Here is an 18,582-nt window from a genome sequence, read left to right as displayed (position 1 = left end):
TGATAGAGGCGCTGTTTCGCCTTTTTCACAACAAAATCTATGTGTGTAGACCATGTCAGGTCCTCTGTGATGTGGACTCCCAGGTACTTGAAACTGCTCACCCTGTCCACGATAGCCCCGTTTATCCACAGCGGTGTGTGTGTGTCCTGCTGTATTATCCTAAAATCCACGATCAGCTCTTTGGTTTTACCAATGTTCAGGAGTAGGCTGTTGTCCCGGCACCAGCATGCCAGTTCATCAACCTCCTCCTGATAGGCCTTCTCGTCATTGTTAGAGATCAGCCCCACCACCACTGTGTCATCCGCAAACTTCACTATGGAGTTGGAGCTGAACTTGGCCACACAGTCATGTGTGTACAGCAGGGGGCTCAGAACGCAGCCCTGGGGGGACCCGATACTCAGGGTGATTTTGCTGGAGGTATGACCCCCCACCCTGACCGCCTGGGGCCTGTCACTTAGAAAGTCCAGGATCCAGGCGCTCATGGCGGAGCTCAGACCCAGATCGATCAGCTTGTCAACCAGTCTGGTGGGGACAATGGTGTTGAAAGCTAAACTATAGTCAATGAACAGCAATCTCACATAGCCCCCCTTCTGACTGTCAAGGTGAGATAGTGTGTTGTGCAGTACTTGGGAGACCGCATCGTCAGTGGACCTGTTTGTCCTGTATGCAAACTGCAGTGGGTCCATGTTACTAGGGAGGGAGGCACAGATGTAATCCTTGTAAGTCTCTCAAAGCATTTCATGACCACAGAGGTGAGTGCCACCGGTCTGTAGTCATTAAGGCCTGTTGGAGAGGAGTTTTTTGGCACAGGGATTATATTTGACAGCAGTGATCCAACGTATTTCCCCCCCCCTAGTTGTGCATTTGATATGTTGGAAAAAGTTTGCCATAACGTTTTTCAAATTAGCCTTGTTGAAGTCACCGGCTACGATCATAGCCGTGTCTGGATGTTTGTTTTGGTGTTGATTCAAATAGTCCTGTAGGTCGGCCAGAGCTCTGGCGGTGTCGGCTTGCGGTGGAATGTAAACTGCAGTTGTTATGATGGCTGTGAATTCCCGGGGGAGATAGAACGGGCGACAAAGGATGGACAAATGTTCAAGGTCCGGCGAGCAGGAGCGGGAAATAATCTTCACCTCCTTGGGACTACACCAGTCGTTAGTGAGGAAGAAAACTCCGCCACCAATGGACTTTCCTGACTCTTCAGTTCGGTCAGCTCGGAAGACAGAGAAGGAATCCGATGGGATGATGGTTTGATCCCATGTTGCTGGCTTCAACGATGTCTCCGTGAAACATAGTATGTTGTAGTCCCTCACATTTTGTTGGAATCGAATCCTTGCACGGAGATCGCCCATCTTATTCTCCAGCGAACGTACATTTGCCAACATAATCGATGGGATCGCCGGCCGGTAAGCAGAACTTTTTAGCCTTATTCTGATTCCACTTCTCCGTCCTCTATGCTTCCTCTTGATCCTGCCGCCTTTTCTATTGTCCTCATTGTCTTTCTCCTTATCCCGTCCGATATCTGATGGCCAATCTTGGCAAAAAGTGTTGTTAAACCCTTCTTCCAGTCCGGAGTTTAAGTCTATGAGTGCCTGGCGGTCGTACGACGTCCATGCCAGCGTGGTTTTTATTAAAAAAAAATATTAACAATAAACATAATAACTAAAAGTGTGCACAATCTTTGTGGAGCAAAACCAACGGCGACTGACCTCGGCCGCGCCATGTTGTTCAGTACTATTTAAAAGCACAGTGTAGGACACACTCAAAGTTTATCGCACCTCAGAGATGGCAGTGGACATGTATGACAGGACAAAGGCCATATGTCATTGCCTTGGGATTGAGGAACATACTACCAGCCAAAGGAGGAAGCATAAAAGGATGGATGAGTATGTAGTTGAGTCATCTTGTGGCACAAGCTCAGACCTCAGCTAGGAGATCAGCTGAGACAGAGACTGTTCTATCCAGTCCTCGACAGAATGCTGCAAGAGCTTGAGAGCAGGTTAATAATAATAATAATAATAATAATAATAATAATAATAATAATAATAATAATAATAATAATAATAATAATAATAATAATAATAATAATAATAATAATAATAATAATAATAATAATAATAATAATAATAACAATAATAATAATAATGATGATGATGATGATGATGATGATAATAATAATAATAATAATAATAATAATAATAATAATAATAATAATAATAATAATAATAATAATAATAATAATAATAATAATAATAATAATAATAATAATAATAATAATAATAATAATAATAATAATAATAATAATAATAATAATGCATTTTATTTATAAGGCGCCTTTCAGTACACTAAAAAAAAAGTCCACAAATCGATGAATGAAAAAAATTCTAGGATTCAATGAAAACTACTACTGCCAAAATATGGATTTTTAAAAGTACTAAAAACCAACCAAAAATATCAAACACTAACAAATATTCAGCACAAACAATGGGGATGCTGCCATCATAAAAAAAAAAAAATGTATTTATTATTAGTATTTTTTTTAAAGCTCCGGGAGTCTAGGGGGGCCGAGCCAAATGTGGAGGCGGGCCGGATCCGGCCCACGGGCCGTAGTTTGGGGACCACTGAGCTAGATGCATCGCATTTAAAATCAAATCGAATCAAATGTATTTGTAAGGCCGACAACACACGTTAACACATTCGGCGCCAGACCCGAGATATCCCGGGTTAACTCGCCATCGTTTGAGAGCCAAACCCGAGAAAAGTGGGGTTTTAATCGTTATTTCTTTTATTCACTATATCCATTCATAATTCATCCATCCAGCCTGATGTTATCATTGAGAATGGCTCTGAAATTGCAAATGGCCAATACCGCTGCCTAACGCTTTGCGGCCGCTATTGCACTCCATTTGAAACGATGTGGTTTGTTTTCTCTGCCGAGCTGCTGCAGGTTCTAAACACTTCGTCAAAACAAGCGCTTATAGGGATGGCATCGACGAGGGTCCCCGCCCGCCCGTTCATGTGCAATGCTGGATAACGTTGGACACAAAGTATTTGGAATGGCGATCAGATAATTGGATTATTCTTTTTGCAGTACATCAGAGACGACGTAAGGACTATATGTTATCAATCTTGCCTTGATCCGATATTTTTTTTCCTGCGATCGCAGCGTGTGTCTGTAATGTACTGTGTAATGTATGCCGTTGGTGGCGCTCGAAGCATAGAAAAACAACCCCCCCTCCACCCTTTTGTGCATGCATGATGAAACATAATACAGATAATCTAGCGTTGATTTCTGATTGATTCAATATTCAGGCGAGAAATGGCACGATTTATAATGAAATGCAGTAAAGCGCTGTTTGCCATCCTCAGTAATCCTCAGTTTACTATAATATACTCCTGCCTGTCCCGACTAGTGACTTCATCGTCTTTCCAAACGCACGCACACACACAGAGAAAGGGAGTGCCCCCCCCCACCCCCCCTCCATTTCCCTTTCCCCAGTCCACACTGTCTGCTGTTCACTATGGCTCTGCCTCTGATCAGGATTAGCTTGTTAGCTTACGCTAACATAACGTTCATTTCGGGGGAGTAAAGGAATGGCAACGATGCAACGCATGTTAGATTAATTTGACCCGTTGTGAGAAGAAAAAAACACCACAGACTTATTTCGGCTCGCAAAATAGGCGCACTGCTGTGTAGCCCTGCTCTGCTTTAATGCGAGCAGAATCACGGACTGGGTGGATATGACTCGCGGAGTTGCCACAGGTTTTTTCAAAATAAGAGTATCATATGAACCGAACGTTGCTAGCTGACGGAGCCATAGATATTATGACTGGAGCTGCGCTTGGGGCGGAAATGAGACCCGCACAGGATTTTCAAAATAAGAGTATCGATATGAACTACACACCAGGTGGCGGGCAGACCTCTCATTGTTAGTCGCCAAACCTTAAATCTGCCCGCCATTGGCGGTTGGCGGGTACTTATTTTGTTCCCTGGATCCATAGCTATAATATTAATAGGTTTAGCACTGGAAACACCGGAATTTATCCCCATTGAACAGAGCGCTGGCACACAACGACCTCTGGCGCTTAACCTGTTTACCTTAACCTGTTTAAACAAGTCAAGAAGAAACATCACAATAAAATCAAGAACAAAACAAAAACACCATGAAGTCCAAACATTTTTAAATAAATAAAATAAATGAATGCAACACGCCCAGACATACCCCACGCGAAGGTAAGGAAAAACTCACTAAAACCTAGCAATAGGAAAAGATTCACCACAGTCAATGTGGAGGAGATAAACTTTAGAAAGGCCATCCAAGGGGGCATTTCAACTCCATATAGGGTGCATGCAGGCACACACACATACACACACACACACACACACACACACACACACACACACACACACACACACACACACACACACACACACACACACACACACACACACACACTGTCACACACTGTCACAGAACCATGCCCTCTAGAATGAGATGTTACACCTCTGCAGTTGCATTCATTTCCATCTATAAATTACAACCTGCCGTTACATGTATTAGACGTGTTTGCATTGCACCCTGAGTAGGGGTTTAACTCTTTAATTGCCAGACCCGAGATATCTCGGGTTAACTCGCCATGAGTTGGATGCCAGAACCCGAGATATCTCGGGTTTTGGTAGTTCTTTCTTTTATTCGCTATTTTCATTCATTATTCATCCATTGACCTCGGTGTTGCCATATGAAAGGATTTTGAGATCGCCAAAGTGCAATACCAGCCGCATCCTGTGTCTCCCACCCTTTGAAACCTCCTGTGTTACTCTCAAATGTCTCCGGACGCTATATTTAGACGGAGCCGAGTAAGTCGCTTCATCCGACCTATTTGAAACGCATCTGGCACACTCTATCCATAAATTGTGCCAAATTATGTCCGGGACCAGATGGACACCAATACTGGAAATCGCGATCAGACAAATGGAATATTCTTTTTGGAATACCGGAATACAGGTAAGGTCTATCTGACATCAATTTCAGCTTGATCCAACAATGTTTTCATATCCATCCAGCTGATCGGCTTCTTTAGTGTTCAACACAAATGCCGTTACTGGCCATCAAAGCATCAGAAACGACCCCCCCCCCCTTTCATGCATTCATGATGAAACATAATACCTATTATATACATTTGATTTGTAAATAGTAGCGTGTCCAGGCAAGAAACGCCAACGCTTATAGTAGAATTCACGCTGCACCCTATTACTCGCTTCCCAGGAATGATCCCGGATCACTCTGAAATTATACTTATATTCACCACGGGATAACGTGTGAACGTATGCATGAACAAATTATCTCTTTTTTGCATCTTGGACGGAACAAAGTTAGTGTCAAATGACCATAGTATTGTCCCCATAGCTATAATATAGAATATAGATATAGCTCTACAAACAAGGTGACGCACTCCTATCTTTAAAGTGTGGCATAGCTACAACGGGACCCGGCTAATGGCTGGCGCTGAATGAGTTAATGATTCTTAAAGAAAAAAAAATTTCCTAAAGAAAAATGTAAATAGGCCTACAAACAGATTTGCATAATGTCTCATATTTTAAATTAATCAAACAGCTGCATACTACATGCACCATTATGATCAATCTAAAAGCAATAAAACCAACCCATGCTAGATATTTTCATACATTTTCAATGTAACAGCCAATACTGTGACGCCTTTAAGCCTGGCCAGTTCAAGAGATTAGTCCCGCCCCAATGACTTTGATTGACAGCCTAGTGTGACTGATACGCTAGACTGATTCTGCCATGCTGCCTTTGCTGCACGCACTGTTTACTGGACTAATCAAGGTGAAAATGGATCTACAGTCTCTCCTGGAGAAGTTTTAGTTGAAGAGCCACAACGGTAGGTCAAATTGCAGCTATATGTCCAACAGTTAGCTTTGTTCATTTTTAGCGACTCAAGAGACAAAGCTCAGCTGACAGACACAGGAGTGGGAGAGAGACTGACTTTTGACCAATTCTGCTCATAGTTATTGCTAGATAGATAAATTGCTTGCCTGGATAAATAAAGGTTAAATAAAAGATGTAATAAAAGATAGGCTAAAGCTAAAGAAATCCTAAACGTTTGGCCAATATCTCATCAAGCTGAATCCAGATGGGCACATTTTCTCTATTCTCACATCAAACATGACAGTAACGTTACTGTCCTCTTACCGTTCGCCGATGAGACTGGAGGAACAACATCCCACTTATTTGACGTTGATCGACTAGATCCATTTCCGGTTTGTATGGCGCAATAAACGCCCAAATCATATCGATTATTGAGTTATGGCAGCGATCCATATACACGGATGTGTGTCTAGAGTCCCGCAACAATATGTGACTGCCGGACGGATTTCACAGATGCACCGAGATCACCAGATCCATTTCCGGTTGTAACTCGCCCGATCATCCACCAGGCGGCGGTATTGAAGCGTTGCACTGTTGTGCAAAGTCCCACTGTCTCAGCAGAGGCTGGGTGGCGGAATTATGAATACCATGGCGAAAAAATTAAATATGATCTCAATAACGTCATACGCCGTGGCTTGGCAGAATTTGCATGACCAGCAAACCCGTCGTACAACGTTATTGGCGGTCAATGTGTTAAGATAACGTAAACACGGTTCTGCTACTCTGTGCTCTTATCTCTTTCCTAGTCGGTGACCTTATATGCTTCCACCGAGGAGAAAACACATTACTTGGGTACGAGCGTGAGAGAGACAACCTGGAACGAAGCAGCGTGGTTCTTTTCACAATGTTTTACGTTGTGTACTTTTATGTAAATTATGTTACATATACAAAACAAAACAAAACAAAACATGAGGGGTGTTGAAAGATGTCTCTAAATCTTTGAACAGAACATAAGAATTGTCACCCTCCCATCACTATGAGTGAAAATATGAATACATGCAATTTCAGTAACTTTTTCGTGTCCAATTTGACTTGTGAAACTTGTCAATGTGAGATGTCGGACAGGCACATTTTTACTCCCCAAGTTGTTTCCCCCTCAAAAAGAGGTGTGGCCTTATCACAAATCAGTGTGGATGGCATGATGCCGGTCTCTTGTGTACTCATCATACTCATGCTAACTTGAAATTGGGAAACTTGACACATTGATTGGCACTGTTCTTTTCCAAAATGTATGTTTGACAAGTATTTATGATGTAAAACAGGGTCAATCATAAAAAAACCTAGCTTCCAGCAACTGTACTCAAACTTGTCTCAAGTACTTGAAAAATCAAGTTACAGTTTCACAGTCAATATCCCCATCTGGGGAGTTATTTTGGGTTTTATTGCAACACTACTATCACCGACATCTAAGAAGGGAGATCCCCCCTTGAATGGCCCTTCTAAGGTTTCTCTCCACCACATTGCCTGTGGTGCATTTTTCATAGCTAGGTTTTAGTGAGTTTTTCCTTACCTTTACGTGGGGTATGTCTGGGAGTGTTGCATTTATTTAGCATTTATTTTACTTGATGGTGTTTTTGTTTTGTTCTTGACTTATTGTGATGTTTCTTCTTGACTTGCTTAAAGAAGACATGTCCGGCCCATGGGGACATTAACGTGTGTTGTCGGGCCTTACAAATAAATTTGATTTGATTTGATTTGATTCTGTACTCAAACTCATCTCAAGTACTTGAGAAATCAAGTTACGGCTCCACAGTCAATATCCCCATCTGGGGAGTTATTTTGGGTATAATCAACACATTCCTCTGGGCATTTATCTCAGCTGCAAATGGACCCTTGCCAGCTATGTTTGATGAGATTATATATCCACATGTGGAGACCAACACAGAAAGGGTGCATACTTTGATTTACTTACAATTACTTTTTGAGGAAGGAAAGGAAAGAAAAGAAAGAAAGAAAGAAAGAAAGAAAGAAAGAAAGAAAGAAAGAAAGAAAGAAAGAAAGAAAGAAAGAAAGAAAGAAAGAAAGAAAGAAAGAAAGAAAGAAAGAAAGAAAGAAAGAAAGAAAGAAAGAAAGAAAGAAAGAAAGAAAGAAAGAAAGAAAGAAAGAAAGAAAGAAAGAAAGAAAGAAAGAAAGAAAGAAAGAAAGAAAGAAAGAAAGAAAGAAAGAAAGAAAGAAAGAAAGAAAGAAAGAAAGAAAGAAAGAAAGAAAGAGAAAATAATGAAATGAAGAAAGACTCACAGCTCTCTATCTCCAATGTGCAATTCTGCTCGTCCAGTGGATACCTCCTTAGGTCCATCATACAAGCAGCAGTGGTTGTGATCCTGAAAAAGGAAGAAAAATAAACAACATTATTCACTTGGCCGCCATATACTGTATTCAATAAGAGCTACAGATCAAGGAGGGCAAATGGAGGAGATGTTACTGCCGTCATACCTCGTCATATCCTGTGAAACATTGGGCTATGACACGTGCATGGTTCAAACATGTCCTCCCCTTGACCTATATCAAGCATGCCTTATTTTCTTGATCCTCCAATCATAACCGATGCTATCCCTCAGACAAACAAAGTTGGAGGACCAAGGATCAATCGGAGGATCAGGAAAAGAGGGTGGGGTTTGAGGTAGGTCTATTGGGTAACTTACTGGTGACTCCAATATATTAGCCTTGGTACGGATGCAGAAACACCTATTCAGGTTTTCTAAAAATGCCACTTCAACAACGATAATAGATTATGATGCTACTGTAGTTTTGATGATTTCAAACATATGGAAGTGAATCAGTCATCTGCTCAATGAAATGCATCCATATAGCGATGTGCGGAAATAAGGAAGTGAATAAGGTGAACTAATCAATCAGACTGTAACTCAAGTTTTGGTTAGCCGGCGTGTGACAGAAGGTCTCCATTGAGCCAGGCAGGAACAATCCGTCTGAAGGATGTCAGTGTTTTTCAATGTATGTAATGTATATATTGGGGGGAGATGACAGCATCTAACGGTGCCAGGTCAGAGAGGCAGCTGTGCATGGTGACAGTGGGAGAGGCGGTTTAGAGGCAAGCAGGAGTCAGTGGGAGCAGCGAGCAGGATGCTGCATTCCTCAGCACATAAACAACTGATAAGAAACGGTGGCAGGAGGTTTGGGTCAGAGCGATGGAGAGTTTGACATTAATGAAACGGCAGTTTAATGTGTGTTAAAGGTTAAAAACCGTTGCCATGACAGCGCGTCACATGACAACCAGAAGAGAGGCCGGGCCTGTCGTTGCTATGGCGAGAATATAGAAAAGTGAGTTTCTTCCGGGTGTAAGTCAGACTGAGATAGATGCCACACAGAAGAGAAGAAGCTTGATCAGAGACTTTGAGACGATCCCCCTTCCTTCCCCTCGCGGGGAAAGGGGGGGAGGACTGACGTGGCACGACCACAGAGAAGGCTTTTGGAATAACCACCAGGCCGCGATGATCACCGAGCGGGGTGAAAGGAGAGATCTTTAGAATAGACTTTTCAAGGACAATACAAATTGGTTCCCATCTGATTATGAGGTTTTGTTTATGGAATAAACAACGTTTTTCCGAGAAAGATATTCCGCTGTCAAGTGTCGAATTCTTACGAAGGTGGTGAATACTTATGGTTACGGAGTTGCATTAAAGGGGAATGACAAAGATTACACAGCCAGTATGACAAGACAGAGGGAAATAAACACAACGCAGACACTACACGACGACAACGATGCAGAGGTGATAACAGAAGCCAAACAGATGAAGAAGTGATACTGGCTGAACCATCAGGAACCGTCAGTTAAATACATTTTGGATTCCAAACATTTACACCGATTCTACCAGGCACATTTCATCTCACAGAAGTCTTAAGAAACTTGAGAATTTTGTAAAAAATATAATATATATATATAACACAGCAATTGAAACCGTGATGTGAGAGACTGTGGGGCGAGGGCCACTGATAGGGTCACCCCCTGGGAGGCCAAGCTACCCTTCAGCTCAAGTTGTGCTCCACCAATGACAAGATACCCTGTATTTAAGCTATAATTACATAAGTGCAAACCGGCGGTCCGCGCATCGCAGACATGAAAGCCCCGCGATCACAATCTCAATCAGTATCTCAAGCTGCAGTCCCGCCAGATAACTGTGTGCACGCGCAGGACAAGGGCAGTGCACACACACCACCACTTAACGGCCTCTGCTTTCTTATTGCTGCGTCGGCCCTTCGTGGTGTATTGGCTGTGTATCTTGTCATTGTGTGTACGGTAGATCAAGTTAATAGCATGATGAGGACAATGCTAATGCGGAGGACGTTGCCGACGTGTCGAGATTATCTCTTCCCTATTCGAGATAATACCTTTTAGAAGTGCCTCCAATTAAAGGTTTCTACATAACTTCACACGAGAAAGTGAAAACTGCACACTTTATTATCAGTATGCACACCTTGATGTCAGTGCCTCAGAACACCTACTGTAGATTCAGATTCAGATTATTTCATTGTCACAGCTTTTTGAAATGTACATACATTCAGAAAAAACGTGAGATGCTTGTTTTTCCCGGCTCCTCAACCGTAGTAGATTTGTAAACAACAATACACAACAATCGATACAATACAAGGTAGGCCTATATGTTTTTTTACAATTGATTAATTATTGTACAGTGTAAGTAGCAGCAGTGTGTGCATGTAATAAGTGTGCTTGTGTGATGTGTAAGCCACTTAAGTCTATCTGTCAGTAGTCTGTTTGTCCGGTGGAAGTAGCTGTTCAGTGTAGTGTAGTGACTTCTCAATAGCAAATGCTTCAAGGACAGAACTCACCCCAGTCTATAACCAGATACACATAACGCTAATTACAACAGGACAGCTGTTTCAATTGCAAACCTCCGGTACAAACAACACCCAGTGGTAGAATTACCAAAATGGTAGAAGGAGGCACCATTCATTTTTCTCCATTAAAAGATATGTTTGGAACTCTAGACTACTGTATCTTGTGTATCTGCCAGAAGTAAACACTTGTTTACATAAAATATAACTCTCTCCATGACCTCTGATGAAAATGTAATATCCATGTACCTACAGGCTCACTAAACAAGCCTTACACGGTTCACACTGCATCGATAAACTCCATAGCCCAGGAGGGAGCGTTGGAGGATTACAGGGCCAGAGCTAATCCCTGTCCCAGTTCTAGCATTGTTTGGATAATCCCACTTGGTTCTCTGTTGGCTCCTACCTGAGAGAGCTGGATCACAGCGGTAAGGAATGAGCAGTGGTGAGAAAGCATTGCAGCAAGAGGGGCTGGAGATAACAGTGCTAATAGTGTAGATAACCAACAGTTCTACATCGCCTGTTGTCGGATAGAGAGTATTACAATGACGCAGTATTTCTACAAACTCTGAGGAGATTTGGGGAATTGTCTATCCATCGTCATAGCTAGTACTGTAGCAGGGGCATGGTTGGGTAGTAACAGATTACAGTAACTTTACTAATTAGGCAGCATGGTGGTGCAGTGGTTAACACTGTCGCATCACAGCGACAATCCAGGGTTTGATTCCCGCTTGGGTACCAGGTCGTTGCGTTGCCCGGTACCCAGCTGGGGTATCTCCCGGGCCTTTCTGTGTGGAGTTTGCATGTTCTCCCCTCCCAATAAGATAAACCCAATGGAAGAAAAATGCAGAACAGATCGCTAACGCTGTCGTGTCGCCGACGAAGACGGACAGGAGCACTTGGATTGGTCCCCGGGGAGCGGCCCACGCCGCAGCCCCTGTCTGCTCCCGGCTGCCCTTGGGGGGGAAGGACGACAGGATGGGTCAAGTGCCGAGAGACATTTCATCGGCGACTCAATGCATGTGTGTTCCTCTGTGTCGCCCATCTCACATGTGTGTGTTAATCTGCATGACAAATAAATACTTATATTCTACAATTGTAAGCAGGTAATCAGTAATCTGTAATGGAATACATTTTGAATAGTAACCTTCTCGACCTTGATAGCGTCAGCTAAATGTAAATGTAAAAATGTAAATGTCCAGGGTGTCATGATTCTACAAATACATGGCACGGTATCTAATTAAAACCAATGCATCTGAAAAAACAAGAGACAACAGTTCTCCATTGTGTTACTAAAAACAAGTTTTGCGTCGCGCTGCCATTCACGCCGGAGGTAACTGTAAAATACTTTGACACAGTCGTGTTCCCCTCTTTTTCTGTCTCTGGCTGACGGCTGTTGCTTTCTGTTGTGAAAATCAATCAGTATGTGAATGAAGATAAAAAGATAGAAGAGATTGCTGGAGGTGTTCTTTTGTTATGTGTTTCAGCTCAGGGTCGAAGTCTTCTTTTCATCCAGCAAAAGTTCTCAAAGAGCAGAATCGTGTGGGATGAGCGTATGAGGTGCGAGTCCACGGGCATGACCCAATGAGAACAATGGCGCACATTTGACTCGTGTCACTTATGTTACTTGTGTTACTTGTTAAAATCACAAATCTTGTCAAACTATTTTAAAATAATTTCCACATTGACCACGCAGTGATCATTAACAAAAAGGTATTGGGAGAGTTATCATTCTCTTGTCGAGCCGTCTCAGAAGAAGCGCTTAAAATGACAAATGGAAATCATATTATCCTGGGGAGAACGGAAATGGATCCGGCTCTCATCTCTGAGCACCTGGGGTGCCACCGTGCCATTAAATCTGCCAGTAACCTGACTCTATGGAGTATGTCAGGAAGAGATCAATACGTCTGTAGATGGCTATCGTCATCTCAACTGAAATGGGCTGGAGGATGATTGCATAGACAGCAACAAAAGCTTGACCTTAGAGGGAGACTGGAGCATAACGCTCACTTGACGTTTAGTTAGGGTGCTTTCACACCAGAGCTGTTTGGTCCGGACTATCGGACCAGAGTTCGTTTTCTCGGATAGTCCGCTTTTTTTGGGGTGATGTGAATGGTCAGTCGAACTCTGGTGCGGACCAAACACGCAAACTCTGGTCCGCCTGAAAACGTAGGTCTCGGTTCGCTTCATCGGACCAAACGCGGACCAAATATAGGACGTGAGTAAATTACTACCTAACCAATCCGATCTGCAATATGAGGTAGCGTCACGAGCAGAGTAATGTGTGTGTACAAGAGGCGGGTTGCTACGTTTACTGTAGGGAGGGGCTTTTGACCCATGTTTTTTTTTGCTTCGAAAAAAGGGACATCCTCTCAATATGCGGGACGCGGGGGCTCGCAGGCACACACACACATGCGCGCGCACACACACACACGTTAGGGCTCGCAAACACACACACACATTTCCACTCGCTATTGTGTCCAATAGACGAGCGCCCTTTTCGACCTTGTGACATTGTTCAGAAAGTTTGGTGCACTTGACAAATTGCAATGTGAATGCAGACGAACCAAATGACGAATGCAACAATGTTGCAACTTCACCCCCCGAACCGCACCGAGTCCGCACCGAGTCCACCAAAACGATATGTGAAAGCGCCCTAAATTATTTGGTTCTCTGGCAGAATCAGATTTTTTACATCAAAATAAAGTTAATCGATACTACAGAAGGGTCAAATCCTTTTCAAGAAATGTGTTTATGAAAGGAAATGATAATTGCTTTAATTTTTTTTTTTATAAATGTTACTTTTTGTTTATGAATGTATTTATTTATCTTCTTTTTTATACATTTGTTTTATTTATGTATTAACTTATTCATTTGACGTATTTATTCATTTGATCTCATTTATTTATTTAATGTATTTATTTGATCTCATTTATTTATTATTTTCAGTGAGAAAATCACCTCTGGAGTCTCGAGTTGAAACCAAAATGACCCCAAGTCTGCCATCATTCCACAGCCGATGTAGTTACATGACGTAGTTACACGACGTAGTTACACAACGTAGTTACACAATGTAGTTACACGATGTAGTTACATGACGCGTGCGTCATGATGAATAAAGACTTCGACTGAACATGTTTTTCAGTCAAAATGAGACAGAATAGCCAAACAAGCCAGCAAGCTCTAAAAGATAAAAAAATAAAAATAAAAAGCCTTATGTAATCCACGTCTAGCCCACTGAGGGAAATTATTCTTTCAGACAGTGTAGTATTCCCAGAGCAAAACATCTGATCACTGCTGTAGGAAAGCTTATTTTACCCTGATATGAGCAGAAGGAAAAGGGACAGGGATTTGCATGTAAACTCATGTAGTTGGACAGAATGAAAGCCTGTTCCCGCGTGACCTGAGAGGGTACCTGTCCAAACACGTGTATCTCTGTGTTCACGTTAGCTTGTTCAGACACAAATGTCTATTATTATTAGTATTATTATTATTATCAGGGCTGTCCTCAACTAAAGGAATTCTTAGTCAACTACTAGTCATTATGACTTTGTCAACTAATCGATTAGTTGATTTAAAGATCCCATGAAATTCAACAAACAAAATGTTCACCTCCATTTGTTTGGACCTAGTTCTCATCGATTTATGTGCCAAAAGATTTCCCAAAATGGTATGTAAATTTTTATTTTTTTTACTTCAGAGCAAGCACCAAAAAAACTTTGTCTGATACAATTATATTTGTAACCCTGCCCCTCCCCCTCTTTGTAAAACTGTAAATGCATCAGTAGGATGTCAATCAAATCAACCCCCGTCCACCTCACACGTCTGTTGCATTTCAAAATATGTTAACTCTCTTTAACCACTTTAAATTAGTTCTTATCAGAGATGTATTTATTCTTAAGTGTTAATCCTAAAGGTGCTATAGATAACATCTTTATGTAGAGTAATTATATAAAAAATGTACCCCCTCCCTACTTCCCATTTCCCCACGTGGAATGGAGATGAGAGGAGAGGAAAGTAGAGAATAGAAAATAATCTGTAGCGGACGGGATCATCCCTATGTTCCCCGGGTTCTATGTTCCCCGCTTTGATTGATTAATAGATTGAACATTTTATTAATTTGTATTATTTTATTAATTATTAATGTCCGCCTTGTTTCGAACGGTTAAGCTTAGGCCCTCTTTCGAACTGGTTAAGGTTAGAGTTTGGAATCAGGGCTGGTGGTCTAAAATTTTCAATCAATCAATCAATCAAAGCAAGGAACATAGAACCCGGGGAACATAGACATGCTCCCTAGCGGACTACCGGCCATCACAGAAGAAAAACTATTTCCCTACTGGCAAAACAGATCCACTGGAATGCACCGGATGAAATACTTTTCAAACGTTATATGGTTCTTCGGTACACGGGCTGAATTAATAAACAATTAAATTGATTAACTAAGAGGGGACAGCCCTAATTATTATGTTTTTTTTTAAAGGAAATCCTAATCCCCGAATAGGCTAATCCTAATTATAACACATGGCAAACCCATAACAAATGCAACCCATAAGAACTCCATCCAGACATGAGTCAGTAGATACAATCATATTGTCCATCAGGCTTTGAGAATAAAGCAGAAGAAGAGATTAACAGGCTGCCATTCATTCCATGGCTCTGGTCTGTGTGTGTTGAGAACGTCCCTCCCAATGTAGAAGCTGACACAGAGCTGCACGGCGTGGTGGGTAATCGTCTAAGCACACCTGACAACATAGATACATTTGTGGCAATGGAAAGGCTCATCTCGAATCCAATTCACTGTGTTACACTGCTGAAATAACCACGCTCACGTCTATCTCTCGCATTTCATTCTCGCGCCAGTATCCTTCCTCCCTCCATCGACACACTTGTAGCCATTGCCTGGGAAAGTCTGCCTCACAGTCACATGGGACACTCTTTTGCATGGCCGTTTCATAGTCATCACAGGACGAGTATGCGACACACTTCCAAATATGTTTCACTCACAGAGAGATTTACCTCCTGCATAGATGATTGGTTAGACGTTCCTAAAATATAGCTCTGTCCAACACAATGTTTGAAATGCTGCCTCCATACTACCCTCCACCTGAATCCAGGCCTAATGCACATCTAGTACAAAAAAGCACATCATTCTACATTGGTCAACAACATTACATTTAATTTATATCGTCTGTTATCAGTTCTTAAACTATGGGTGTTTGACCCAAAGTGGGTGAGAGGCCTGTTTATGGCAGGTCCCCAAATGACATGAGCTTTATAATTTTTAACAGGCATTGATCCCTGGGAGAAAGATAATTGAATAAATGTTGGTTATATGATGAATATGTATACATGCCTTTAGCCAATGGACTTGTTTAAGCAATAACTCTCAATAGGCAGACATTATATAATTTCCATGTACCACAGCCACAATCGTGAATTATTGCTTTACTGAGAAGCAACCGATGGCATACCATGAGTGCTGATGGAAGTGTGTTATTGCTTTTATAAAATGGTTATTCCACTATTTCCATATATAACTCAGCATCATTGTACTAGGGAGGTCCAACATTCTGCCGTAATGTAATCAAATGAGTTCCGCCCACCATGCTATTCAGAACGCAGTGCCAGACCACTTCCCTCCCACAAAGGTCAAAGTCCCAGACAATACAATTCAATTGGTAGGACAAATTGGAGCCAACCCCTGTGTGCACACAATGGCGTTTGTCGGTTGATGCTTTGCTTGTTAAACGGCATCAGCATTTTTCTTTCAAATGGCTACTCCTGCAAATGTTGCCCCAAGTCTCGACTACAACCATGTGAAGTCGGATTATTCTTTGTTTGGGACTTTTGATTTTTTAAACAAAAGGTGATAGGTGGGCCTGAGCGTTATCGCGTTGCCATTTACAATCATCTCAGAGGGCTCAAAAGGCTGTTTTCCATGGTCGATTATAGCCGTCGATTATCAACAGGAAGTTGCAGTAACAAAAGTATTTCTTTATTTTGACATTTAGATTTTTTTGTTATGCTGTAAACAATCTCAAAGGTGGAATATGCTATTTAAATATATATTGGCTTTACCACCGTGTTACGGCCCTGGCTTAGAACCTGGTGTTCAAGTGACCCCACTCTTCCAACTCCCAACAAAACATACTTAACTTAACCTAACCTAAATCCATAACTTTCTTTAAAAAAACAACTGTAAACAGAAATATAAAATATAACCTACCTTCTAAATAGAAATCATTACTTACTGTCTGCTACTTGACAATGTGAAGTAATATACAATGTTAGATACAATTACCAGAAAGATTATTAGATTAAACAAAAACTCAAACCCGCCAAACCCAGACCAATCCCAAGTCAATCTGCACTTTCTCGGCTGAGCTATAATCACTTTTCAGCACCTACTCCCCGAACTCCGCATGCACAGATTGCCCACAGAGTCTCTCTGGATTGTCCCGAGATCTAGGTTCATCAATCATGCAGAATTTGGGGAGTAGTAGCTACAACCATTCAATGTCAAGGCTCTCATCCACATGCATTCAACCCCCCCAAGATGTTCTGCCACAAAGCAGTCTCTAAACATTATCTTCATACACTGCTTTCTTTTAATCACCCAGCAGAAACTGATATTAGCAAAATATCAAATGCAATGCAAAACCATTGTTTTCTTACCATGGAGCTGCGCAATACAAATTACATGGGTTACACTGTGGCTATCGACCAATCAGAGCACAGGATCACATTCCTAAAGTTTGTTTCCAGCTCAGATTCTTCTTTCTGCCAAAGGGTTGGCAACCCATATACTTTGGGAGAGGGAAAAATATTAACTCAACATCCTGTTCTGTCTGCCAATCATCTGTGTTTCTTTTTTTCTAAGAGGTAGAGCTGATACACAACATCCAGGGTCTCCAAGACTCAGAAACCAGCTTTGTATGCCCTCTCTCTCTCTTTCTCTCACCCCCCCCCCCCCCCCCCCCCCACACACACACACACACCCCCTCTCATCTATCTGTCACATCTTGATATAGTGCTTACCATTGCCAAATAAATACATATGGGCAAGGCCAGCTTTATAGAAAGCGAGGAAAATACCAGTGTGACCTGTCCTCTGGGATTACGTTAGTGTTATTGCTTTGGTTTATTTATTGCAAAGGGAGATGGTTGGGACCTCTGTTTAGCAGAATGTTACTGTATGCACTGGTGAATTCATATAAAGAGGAGAGGGGTGGAGATGACATGAGGAGAGGAGAGGACGTGAGGAGAGGGGATATGACGTGAGGAGAGGAGAGGACATGAGGAGAGGACATGAGGAGAGGAGAGGATGTGAGGAGATAAGAGGACATGATGAGAGAAGATGACACAAGGGGAGGAGGACATGAGGGGAGGAGAGGACGTGATGAGAGGGGAGGAGAGGAGTGGAGAGGAGATGACGTGAGGAAGAGGCCATGAGGAGAGGAGTGGAGAGGAGATGACGTGAGGAGAGGCCATGAGGAGAGGAGTGGAGAGGAGATGACGTGAGGAGAGGCCATGAGGAGAGGAGTGGAGAGGAGATGACGTGAGGAGAGGCCATGAGGAGAGGAGAGGAGAGGAGATGACGTGAGGAGAGGCCATGAGGAGAGGAGTGGAGAGGAGATGACGTGAGGAGAGGCATGAGGAGAGGAGTGGAGAGGAGATGACGTGAGGAGAGGCCATGAGGAGAGGAGTGGAGAGAGATGACGTGAGGAAGAGGCCATGAGGAGAGGAGAGGAGAGGAGATGACGTGAGGAGAGGCCATGAGGAGAGGAGTGGGAGGAGATGACGTGAGGAGAGGCATGAG

The 18,582-nt window shown here is 42.4% G+C and overlaps 1 protein-coding gene across 2 annotated transcripts in view; it reads right to left on the bottom strand.

The window, feature by feature from the left end:
• Positions 1–18,582, bottom strand: part of gabrb2b (gamma-aminobutyric acid type A receptor subunit beta2b) — a gene marked incomplete at both ends in the record, with an annotated part of 205,764 nt that overhangs the window by 78,059 nt on the left and 109,123 nt on the right. For both annotated transcript variants that reach the window (XM_084319785.1, XM_084319786.1), the window contains one exon: positions 8,190–8,272. In XM_084319785.1, the coding sequence (XP_084175911.1) occupies positions 8,190–8,272 (83 nt within the window). The remainder of the gene's footprint in view (positions 1–8,189; positions 8,273–18,582) is intronic.

The sequence above is a fragment of the Notolepis coatsorum genome, assembly GCF_963971535.1.
Source record: "Notolepis coatsorum genome assembly, chromosome: 8".
Classification (NCBI taxonomy): domain Eukaryota; kingdom Metazoa; phylum Chordata; class Actinopteri; order Aulopiformes; family Paralepididae; genus Notolepis; species Notolepis coatsorum.
Note: the sequence above shows the minus strand (reverse complement) of the source record. Positions and strands in the feature narration are given on the sequence as shown.